The sequence below is a fragment of the Setaria italica genome, chromosome III (genome assembly GCF_000263155.2).
Source record: "Setaria italica strain Yugu1 chromosome III, Setaria_italica_v2.0, whole genome shotgun sequence".
In the NCBI taxonomy this organism is placed as follows: domain Eukaryota; kingdom Viridiplantae; phylum Streptophyta; class Magnoliopsida; order Poales; family Poaceae; genus Setaria; species Setaria italica.
In genome coordinates, this window is record NC_028452.1 from 11,833,633 (window position 1) to 11,844,672 (window position 11,040).

General features: G+C 44.9%; 2 protein-coding genes across 2 annotated transcripts; one reads left to right on the forward strand and one right to left on the reverse strand.

The window, feature by feature from the left end:
• Positions 1-1,006: 1,006 nt before the first annotated feature.
• On the reverse strand, positions 1,007-2,296 carry LOC101759437 (late embryogenesis abundant protein, group 3). Its single transcript, XM_004961296.3, has 3 exons — positions 2,087-2,296; positions 1,526-1,945; positions 1,007-1,434 (listed from the first exon to the last, which is right to left on the reverse strand). Exons 1-3 carry the CDS (start codon positions 2,144-2,146, stop codon positions 1,294-1,296), a joined length of 621 nt encoding a protein of 206 aa, XP_004961353.1. The 5' UTR covers positions 2,147-2,296; the 3' UTR covers positions 1,007-1,293.
• Positions 2,297-8,989: 6,693 nt separating this feature from the next.
• Positions 8,990-10,947, forward strand: LOC101760100. The gene is made up of 3 exons (XM_004961297.4): positions 8,990-9,522; positions 9,622-9,674; positions 10,415-10,947. The coding sequence occupies exons 1-3, from the start codon at positions 9,456-9,458 to the stop codon at positions 10,517-10,519; spliced, it is 225 nt and encodes a 74-aa protein (XP_004961354.1). The 5' UTR covers positions 8,990-9,455; the 3' UTR covers positions 10,520-10,947.
• Positions 10,948-11,040: the final 93 nt, after the last annotated feature.

An 11,040-nucleotide genomic window follows, 5' to 3' on the forward strand; every position in this document is an offset into this window, starting at 1 on the left:
AGCTTCTTCGTCGAAGTTGAGGTGGGATTCAGCTTCAAACTACAAACTTGACATTTATTTCGGCGTCGAGTGGTGGCTCCATTCTCCGGCGACGAAGAACACCGGAAGGTTTTTGCAAGGATCAAAATGCAATTTTTGTTTCAATCAAGAATGTCCTTGCAAAGAAGTTGTAATAAACCTTCCTCTGAATCGATAAATTGCAACCCGGTTCTTAAAAAAAGAATAAACCTCAAGGAAAACATGAAAAAAATTAAAATAAAGAGACTTCCAGTGGCCAAAGTCAGGTGCTTGTCGGTGGCGCAGCCTGGTGTTTCGGCAACGCATTCCTTCGGGCCCTTGGATTTGAGCTAAAATATATTCAACATAAGGAGACATTTCTGTCAACGGTCAAGGTTGGGCATCAGAGCCTCAAGCCTAAACAGACTATGAGCTTCTTCAGAAACTCGATGTGTTGCTCGGCTTAGCACAAGTTCAGTTTGGACTTTGGCTTGTTTCAGAGACTGAAACATCGCGCCATCCAGCTGCCGCCGGGGAAGATCTGCTCATACTGGCAGATGTCTTTAGCCGGTTTTCTTTTTTTTCTGAATACCGGAATGAGTCTTTTTTCTGACAGTATATGTTCCATCTCCTTGTCTTGCGACACATAATTACACAGTACCACAATAAGCTACGCTGGGCCAAAAGTCGCCTGTTGCACTACACTAAAATCAACGTTCCCTTGATCTACCAAATTACTTCCAGCTTTCCCGTTCAGCAGATCACTGTTACTCGTTCAGCTTTCCCGTTCTTTTTTTAAAAAAAACGGCCGGCATTACTGCCCAGCATGTATTGATAGAGAAGAGCGATCAAAAAACTGTACCGCAAAAGCAAAGGAAAACTAACTAATAGGAAGAAAGAGACGGTTCTAGGCTGAGTCGTCCTTGCCTTTCTTCGCGATAAGCTGGTAACGGCAAGCGGCAGTGCAAGAAAGAGATCGTAGCATAGCATGACACAGAGCAACATAATGGAGATAACAAAACATATACACGCCTCGTATAGTCGTATATAGAGGTGATTTACCAACTTTATTACACCATAATGAAAAACACAAGCTGAGAGACACCTGGCGAGCGCAAAGATCGCCAGCCAGACCACTCCCACCCCGACTCGTTTACAGACAAATACAGCAACGCCAAACTTACAGCACCAAATTCGTCGAAATCATGAAAGGGAAAAACACGGTACATACTGGACCCATGAACAAGCAAGCGGTATCGATCGGGAGGCAAGACGGAAGCGCGCGTGCACGCGCGTCTAGTGATCCCTGGTGATGGTGGAGGAGTCCTTGTTGGTGTTGCCGGTGTCGCCGCCCTGCTTGTTGCCCTCGCCCATCCCCAGCGTGTTCATCACCGCGTCCTTGGCGCCCGCCGCCGCGGTCTTCACCTGATCGGTGGCCTGGAAATAGAGCACAAGAAAAAACACGTCGTGTTCTCAGCACCAGAAATCGAGGAGAATTGCGATGTGCGAGAAATGGGCGGAGACTAACCTGCTGGATGACGCTGCCGGTCTTGTCCTTGCCGGCGACGGCGCTGTCCTTGGCGTACTGCCCGGCCTCGCCGGCCTTCTGCTTGGTGGCCTCGAGGGCCTCGGCGGTCTTCTGCTTGGCAGCCTCAGTGGTCTCGCCGGCCTTCTGCTTGGCGGCCTCGGTGGTCTCGCCGGCCTTCTGCTTGGTGGCCTCGGTGGTCTCGCCGGCCTTGTGCTTGGTGGCCTCCGTGGTCTCGCCGGCCTTGTGCTTGGCCTCGTCGGTCTTCTGGCCCAGGTAGCTGCCGGTGTCGGACGCCTTCTGCTTGGTCGCCTCCTTGGCGTCGTGGCCCTTGCCCGCCGCGTGCCCCGCCGCGCCCGACGCCCGGTCCTTGGCGTGCTGCGCCGTGTCCTTGGTCGCACCCATCGCCTGCCCAGTCTTCTCCTGCAAATCGCATCGTAGTGCAACAAGATCTTAGCATCCTTACTTGCATGATTTTGAGCAGAACTGAACCGCGTGATCGATCAACAGGACAACAGCTGCTAGTGTCACAAGCAAATAGATGGAGTCAATCGAGATGGTCACCTCGGTGCGGGCCTTGGTCTCGCCGGCCTGGTAGCTAGCCTTGTCCTGGTGGGAAGCCATGATCTCTCACTCTTCTCAAACTAAAACACGAACAGATCGATCGCTCAAAGCACTGGGAAACTAAAAGCAGTAGTGAACACTTGGCTACTGACGACGATGCTGAGCTGAAAGCCTGAAAACCTCGACTACCGATGGCAAACGGCCTTGCAGCAGGCCATCTTATAAGCTGCAGCCGCGAGACGCTCCCCGGGACACGTAGCGCGGCGGGGCTCCTACATGACGGCCACGTAGAAAGGACACGCGTTGTGTCACGGTTCCGTACCTTCGCGAAGCCTGCCCATGTTGATGGAGCTGATTCGCGCCCATGGACGTCGGTCATCGATCGGCATGTGCAGCGCGCAAAAGGCCAAGCGGGAGAGATAAAAGAAACCCCGTAAACAACTTTAAACAAGTCGAGTGCGCGCGGCTTGGTGTGCCGGCGAGCGTGCACACGTACCCACCCGGCACCCGATGATGATCACGGTATCATCAGATATGGATATGAAAATGTTCGTGGTGGCGAGGACAAGTTGGATGCGCCTTTCTTTCTTTCTTGGGTAAGTAGGCAGCCGCGATGCTGACGTGAATTTTACACTTGGTGGTGTTGGTGGCGGTGGTGAGCAATGCTCGAGATGCGCTTGGAGTTGTGATGTGTTCACGAAAATGACCGGCGCCGCTAGCTGCCACGCAAAAGGAGGCCGCTCTGGCAGCAACCCAGATAAACAACGCAGAAGACGGGGCGTGCTGGGAAACCCAGCAGTCGAATGACAGGTCAGAAAGTTTTACCGGGGCGCCGGTGATGATCTGACTGGTACACGCAGTACGGCAAAGGCTAGGTGGCGAAATCACCTCATCATATTCTTTTTTCGTGAGGAAGCAAAACAAATTTCGCTTTATAATAAAGCCGGACCGTATGGTCTTTTATCTAAAAGCAAAACAAATTTCTTCTTCACTATAGTGTGCACTGTGCAGGCCTGCAGGCGCCTGCCGTGGAAGAGATCTCGGCCCGATCATTGGACCAGGCCGGCGTACACGCTGTTCTGGGCCATCACTGAAGTTTGATCTGAGGCCTAGCGAGCAACCAGCCCAAAAAATCCTATACAGATTAGGAGGAAACATACGTGCCTTTACGTTTGATATTACACCTCATATCAGCTGTTTGATCTACTACTTCTGGCCTCCCTCCTAATCCGCTCGCACATGCACGACACCGGTCCTCCGCTCTTTTTTCCCCCCGAATTATGACGCTCACATACACGCCCATACTCGTCCCTACGGTTCTACGAAGATACATGCAACCCTACTCTTATGACTTATAAGCACCTCTAATACTAACAACCTATTCTTTTGGTGATTAGAGGTGCTCCAAACAGATTAACAATCCGATCCCCATTATAAAAAATTCTTGGTGATCACCAAAACACACCTCCCTCACACGGCACACCCAAATGAAGGGGATTCATCCCCCTACCCTATTCATGGGTATGAGGTGTTTTGGTAATATGTTGCACCACTAGTTACAAAAACAAAAAAAGTTGTTTTTGACTGAAGTCAGCAGGGAGGCCCTACCTATTTTTTATAATTTTTTTTATTCCAGACTTGTTTAATTTGCTCCCACAGGGAGTCGAACCTAGGCATGTTGGATGCTACTAAGGTGCTCTAACCACTATGATAGAGGCTCTTTTGCAAAAAAAAAAGTTACTGGTGAGGGGGAGAGAAAATATATTGGTGATAGGTGTGACGCTCCACCAACATTTGGTGATGGAATCGACACCGACGATGGGGTAGGCTGGTGGGACAGTGGAGCTAAGCCAGAGAAGAACTGGCTGAGCGAGACAACGGTGGGGTAGTAGGAACATGCATGTGAGATAGGAGAAAGGTCACAAGTGATAAGTTATATTGGGTATATACTCTATCCTACGAAGAATGCAATTTTAGTCTTTTTTTTGATATATGAGTGGTTATGTGAAAAATGCCATTACCTCATTTGTTATTCCTATGCAACTAATCAGATTTTCTAAAATTAGAAATTAATTTTAACATGTAAATTAAAACTGGCTAGTTAATTAGGTTGGTAGTTACTGTCCATAGGATTGTATTTTGATGAGATTTTTTTTGAAATATCAAGATTATCTATTATATTAATACAATAGTGTTAAAAGAAGCCACCGCGTTCACCGAGAGAGTCTAGAAATTCCCACATTAATTAAAAAAAGAGAGAAGAATATACACCGTTGGATTTTATGAAGATCTAATGGTCTACATTAACCCAAAGAGACCATATCTAATAATCTATAATTTCAAAATTTAAAAATAGCAATTGATGTCGTGATTGGAAGCAAGGACATGAGTCCGTGTCAAGCACAAGTATATATGCATTTACACGCATCTGACACACATATTTAAATTTCATTTTTGTACTCATATATGTTTGGCAAAAAAAAAGGCATGGATGGAAAGGAAAGAAACCTACTGCGTGGATGCACAATAAGACTCAAAATATGCTAGCTTAGCTGGCGCCTAAGCATCACCCTAATTGAAGTTCCATTTAAAAAGTGGTAACGTCAGAATTTTAGATAAAATCTTAAGTAAACAATCTTTAAACATAAGTTCAAAAAAGAGGAATAATCAATGTTTCAAGAAATATAATTCTAAAAATGTTATGGTATGCCATCAATATTTTTTCTGCTCAGTCATTGAAACATGTTTTGGTTAGTATACAGGGAAAATCATTGTTTAGGATGTGTGAAGAAATACCCCATGAAAAAAAAATCTATGGATCAGCTATTGCTATCGGCAAATAGAAAATTCGGGTCAGTGTGCATATATGTAAGCTATGTTCATTCGTAGATTAGGTAAAAAAAATAAAGTAAGTGTCGGTGTTTTATACCTGGCAACCGAGGGGTATCCCGAGGTAGTAGATTGATTGGTGGGGGATCGTCGAACTTGGAACTTAAAGGTAAAAGCGAGTACATAAGACACAGATTTATACAGGTTCGGGCCGCTAGAATAGCGTAATACCCTACGTCTTGTTTGGTGGAGTATATTGCGCTCTACGCTTGGGTGTTGTTTGGTATTGAGGATTTGGTCCTCTGTTGTGGTTCTCTAAGGTCTTTGCCTACCGATCTAGGGACCCCTACCCTCCTTTATATACTCCAGGGGGCGGGATTACTAGTCGGTTACAGGGTAGGAGTCCTAGTATGATTACATGGTATGAGTCCTAGTAGGATTACAGAGGAATCCTAGTAGGAGTCCGTCTTCTTCCTTCCTTGCGTACTGGGGATCTATCCCTGACAGTAAGTCAAATAATGAGTTGTGTATGTATTTGTGTACCAGTTTAATCTGATATAGTCTGGTGCTATAGATTATTGCATTGGACATAAAACATATGCACTTTAAAACTAACATAGTATTACTTAAACATTTGGTAGGGAATTATAAAAAACAAAGTAAGTTGAAAAATGGGCTGTGTATATATTTGTGTATAGATTATTGCATTGGACATAAAACATATGCACTAAAAAACTAACATAATATTACTTAAACATTTGGTAGGGAATCATGAAGCATGCCAGGTTTTTTTAGTGAATCTTCACCTCCCTTCGCCTTAATTTTGTGTGATTCGTTGATGGGAAAGAATCCTTTGTGATATTGATTCGAGGAGCCAAAGTCAATCTAGGAAGGTGGAGATCAATACACAAAAAATTAATCTGAGGTGATGAGATGCAGGTCAGCAGCAACAGCAAGAGGGAGCAGGAGGGAATAGATCGAGGCATTCATCCCATCAATGCCCAGAGAATAGGCACATAACTAAGCAAAATGAGCAATTTGACTTCATATGATCAATTCAGAGGGTATGAACTCAATTTTTGCTAGACGATGGTTTGATTCAATCAGCAACAAGTTGCGCAATGGTAGTGGATGGATGAGAGAGAGACAATGGAAATCAATTAACTTCTTTTTTTTCTTGTTGAAGTGGGAACAACTCTATTTATTTCATTCATGGAGTATGCAATCATGGATGAAACACCAAAGCATGAGGATGGTGAGGAAAGGAAGAAAGCTTATGCTAATGAATCATAGAGGAAACATTGGCTAGATGACTTTGAACTGCAATCAATGTTCTCCAGCAAAGATGGAGCTAATTGCTAAATAAACCAACATTTCGCCATCATAATCGAGCGAATACTCGCCACGAGCTAGACGATAGCCCCTAAAGATGAATTAGCCTTGCAAAACTGAATTGAATAGGACAAAAGCTAGATAATAAAATCGGAATCCAGTTAAAAAGAAGAAGGCATCACTGTTCATTCATTCAGTGCAACAACCATGTCCATCATCGCCCCTCCATGTTTATAAGCAAATAAAGCATGAAGGAAATTTGAGGTACACGTGAAAGAAAATTGTGAAACAATAATTGTTTGTTCATTTTATATACTATCTAATCAATCATTATCAGCTATTAACTTTTGTACTATTTTAAGTCATAGATCAATTATTTTTTACAAAATTATATAATTCATTGTAGAGGCATTATATATAACTATTAATGCACAATAAATATTGTAAATATAATAACAACATTGTATTGTGGTAAGGTGTAACTAATCTCCTATCGCTAATAATAGATTTGGAAATATCATACATGGATAACATCTCTGAAATGCAGTACCCTGAAATATCTAAATAAAGAGCCTATACAAAAACATAATTAATTTAAGCTAAAATTGGGATCAAAATATGAAAAAAAGCAGTTATAACTGAGAGAGCACTGGAAGATCAATTCCTATTGGTAAAGTTCAAGACGCTGCAAAAGACATGAGCATCACAATGGAGATGCAGGTGAAGCTTACCATGATGAATGTGAATGCAAATACACTACATATCAAGATGGAGCAGATGAACGCGCGGTAGAGAGAAAACTTACCAAAAACAACAATACAACGAAGATCAAGGCGAGGCGGGAAGCGCAAAATAAGCTAAGGCACTACTAGAATCAATGGAGGCAAAGGTAAACATAGCCGATAAAAGCCTTCTCATATCAAGGTAGGGAAGTGTAGATTATGATGTCCACAGGCTAAGGAAGTTGAGCTAAATAGGGCTAAATAGACTATTAGAATATTAAGAGGTAGGTTCAGTTTACGACGTCCATGGACTATACATATGCTTAGATTATAACTGTCGGCGAGAAAATTGACTTGCTCCAAGCGCAGTAAAGAAGATTGGTGTAGTTGCCCAACAATGTGAGAGAGAAAAGAGATGTCTAGAGGAAAAACAAAGCTGGAATCACTGTACAATAGCTGAAGCCATACTAACCGCGCTATTAGCGCGGGCTATCTTGCTAGTTTTTTATGGACGGGGAGTATAGGTTTCCACCTTCCGTAATCTCCTGGGGCCAGTTCGAGTCTGCCACCGCTGGATGGCAAATTCAGCATGCGGACACTATTCCTTTTTTTAAATAAACGAATCAGTCAGAAGAGTTGCCGATTATATTAGAAAGAAGATATTGCTACAACAAAACAATACTGTGACATGGAGCAATGCCACCAATGACGCACACGGCTTCGCTACTTTACAAACACCAACCACTCCATTTCTAACTGGTGCTCTTGCTGCCAAAGTCCCGCAGTTTGACAAGCATACACAGGCACCACATGCACACATCGAAGCACACGGTGAGATGAGCATGCAGGTATTAGGTACTCCCTCCGTTTCAAATTGTAGATCGTTTTGATTTTTTTAAGGTCATAGATATTATTATGCTCCTAGACATACACTATATCTACATAATATCTATAACTAAAAAACTAAAACAACCTACAATAAGGGGCGGACCTATATTAGTTCTAGTGAGGGTACAAGCCCTCACTCAATATTTTGAAGCAAAGGCAACCACTATTTTTTCACCATGTACAACTTAGTAAATCTAGATTTTCTTAACTTGTGCTCTCCCTCAAATCTTAGCCTGGGTCCGTCCCTACCTACAATTTGGAACCAAGGTAGTATACTATCTCACTGCGCTGGTAGCCTGGTACATTCTTGCTAGACCTGACTCCTAGGTTAGGAACCCTGGATGGCTCGATCGACCCCCTCCCGCTGCCACTGCATGATCCCCACTAAATTCCCATCGGTGCTGGTGCTGCTGCAGCAGCAGCACGGCAGACGATCGATAGTTGCGCTTGTCGTCCCCCTTCCTCCCCCTCCATCTCCTCCGCTTTCCGGACTGCCAGTCACCTCCTACGCGACCCGAACGCCGCGCCTCCGCCGCCCCATGTGCGATGCGATCTGCAACCTCCACTTGCCCCGCGCAAAGCCGCGCGGGCTTTTCCGCGACGCGATCGGCGACGGGTCAGCACTCAGCAGCCACAGCAGCAGCGTGATCTTTTTAGGTCTCTGGCTACTGGCCGGCCAGTACACGTCGCGTGCGAGGGCAACCGATCGGCGGCGGCGACGGTGCGCTGCCGGCGGTAGTGGGCGCTGCCCGGGCTGCACTAGCAGCACTTGTCACGGTCCCGTCGTCCTTGCGCCCATGTATCTCGACCGCCGGCCGTAGGTGATGGCTACAAATGCTGGCGTTGCAAATTGATGTGGCACTATAGCGCGCGCACCACTGCGCCACCAGCATCCAGAATGGTGGTGCAGTACAGTGCTGCTGCGTGAAACCGCACAGTCCAGACGTCGAAAGCATACTGCCATGAACAGCTTGATTTTTCACGTTATCAGTCTGACGCTGTGACGCTAAGAGTGTGTTTGGCAGAGTTCCCAGAGCTGATTCTCTGTTGATTCCAGCAGGAGTTGTGCCAAACGTTTTTTCAGATATTAGTAATTTTCTGCTGATTCTGTGAAGTGATTCCCTGAAATGAACAAAGAGGCTGGGAGCTGAAAAAAATAGTCCTCCTAATTCTATGAAGTGATTTTCTATCCTGATTTTAAAAGTTTGTGCTAGAGAATAAAAAAGAATCACTTTTAGCCACAGAATCACTTCTCGCAGAGAATCAGCTCTTATAGAGAATCAAAATCAGATGGAGATCTACTGCACAGACTCTGTGTTTGCTGTGTCTTCTCTTTGTGGCAGTGGTAGTGATCCTGAAGAAGTTGACCTTTGCATTGGGGGCCCATATTGGTGTTCATTTTCATCGCTAGCCCGTAGAGCAAATCATCGGTGCTACTGCTGCACTATTGCACTATTGGTGCCCTTTCCAGCTGTAGGAGCAGCCCATCGTCCGTATATAAGGGGTCCATTGGTACGTTGTAGCTCCTCGCCGGAGTCCTGTGCTGCACAAGGAAGGAGAGAAACCGGATTCATATTATATACCTGCTTAAAGCAACAATGCCTAAGGTCAGGTCAATCTTCACCGTTCTCATTGTGATGCTGCTATTGGTCAGTGCATCTTCAGGTATGCCGTTTCACACACTGTTTCCTTTGTCTTTGTGTTAGATGTGTATTTCTCGCTCTGGTTGGTTATTCGAACATGATTCCTGTCTTTTGGATGCAGGACAAACTGCAGTAACAGAAGGGAACCATGAAGATACTTTGGAAGTGGCAGAGGTCTGTATAATCAGCCTGTTCGTTTCAGTTTATCAGCTGGCTTATCAGCCACCGAACAGTGTTTTTCTCTCACAACAAATCAGCCGTTTCAGCTTTTCAGCCGGTTTATAAGTCCAGCCGAACAGGCCGGTTAATCTTTGGTTGAAATCGTCAGACAAAAATATAAGAGTTGGTTTTGCCCCTTTTTGACCTTTTAAATGGGTAGAGTTGGAATTGTACATGCTTTAAGAAGCATGATACCAGAGTTGCAATTGTGTCAATATTTGATAGCTACTCGCGCTCAGGTTCAAACCCGGGTGCATGTAGGTCATGGAGTACCTTCCAAAAGGTTTCAGTACCCCACTCTCTGACACTACATTTAATAAGCGTGATACCAGAGCTAACGGGTTTGGCAATTTTGTTGGATCCCTTTTAATTAGAGTTGACTGTGAATCAAACTAACTAATGCGGATATCAACATAGTAGCTAGATGCTAGAAATACCCTTCGACGATTTTTGCAGTAATAGAGGTCATAACAATTTTGTGACCTGTGCTTCTTCTGCCTTATATGGAGCAGTTACGTAAGAGTACATAAAAACTGATATGTGGTCATAGTGTTTTAGTATCAACGTGCTGTTGAATTTTTCCTCGCAAAGAAAAAAAACCAAAACATGCTGTTGAATTTTTCTCCTAGAAAGAAACCTTTACCAAAAACGAATCATGTATGTAATCATAGTTCACCCCTCTTCACCCTATGCAGAGACACGGCAGGAGGGTTCTGACGGACATTCAGGATTACGACTACGGTGGATCCAACCCCAAACACGATCCACGCAGGAAGCCAGGGAATGGGCACTCCCGGTGAGCCATGTCGCTGCATGTCCGAGGACAGGATAAACTCCCCGTGACGGCCTGACGGGGTGACCCATGACGCTGCAGCCACTGGACTGGTATCCTTTGCTTACTGAGTTACTGTAACGAACACTAGAAGCAGGATGGTTTGATCCTTTTGCTTGCACCTTTGCCACCTTATTTAAGTCAGCCAGTTGCACACGAGCTTCAGACCAGCTGTTCTGGATCGTGCTTGATGCAAGCATTCAGGTGTGTTTGCTGATTCAAGCACTGGTTATGGAAAGCTAAGGCTGTTCAGTTTAGTTGTTCAGATAAGTTAACGACTATGTCACTATCTCAGTATGTAACTATTGCTCTCTTCTCGAAATCACGTATGAAAGTGAAACACCATTGTAAATTTTCCCCCGAGTACGTTAGAGGCTTACAGCCTTCAGCCTTGCATATCGTTGCGTTGTTGTGCCCGCCCGCCTCATTAGCCTGAGATATACAGGTTTATCCCGACGGCTGACGCCATCGCCATAGATTCAGAACATT

Excerpts from the sequence above, each read along its gene's own strand:
- LOC101760100 (XM_004961297.4), top strand. The coding sequence starts at position 9,456 with ATGCCTAAGGTCAGGTCAATCTTCACCGTTCTCATTGTGATGCTGCTA. Across the intron at positions 9,523-9,621 it reads ATTGGTCAGTGCATCTTCAG|GACAAACTGCAGTAACAGAA; the intron begins GTATGCCGTTTC and ends TTTTGGATGCAG. Across the intron at positions 9,675-10,414 it reads ATACTTTGGAAGTGGCAGAG|AGACACGGCAGGAGGGTTCT; the intron begins GTCTGTATAATC and ends CACCCTATGCAG.
- LOC101759437 (XM_004961296.3), bottom strand. The coding sequence starts at position 2,146 with ATGGCTTCCCACCAGGACAAGGCTAGCTACCAGGCCGGCGAGACCAAG. Across the intron at positions 1,946-2,086 it reads AGACCAAGGCCCGCACCGAG|GAGAAGACTGGGCAGGCGAT; the intron begins GTGACCATCTCG and ends TGCGATTTGCAG. Across the intron at positions 1,435-1,525 it reads CCGGCAGCGTCATCCAGCAG|GCCACCGATCAGGTGAAGAC; the intron begins GTTAGTCTCCGC and ends CTCTATTTCCAG.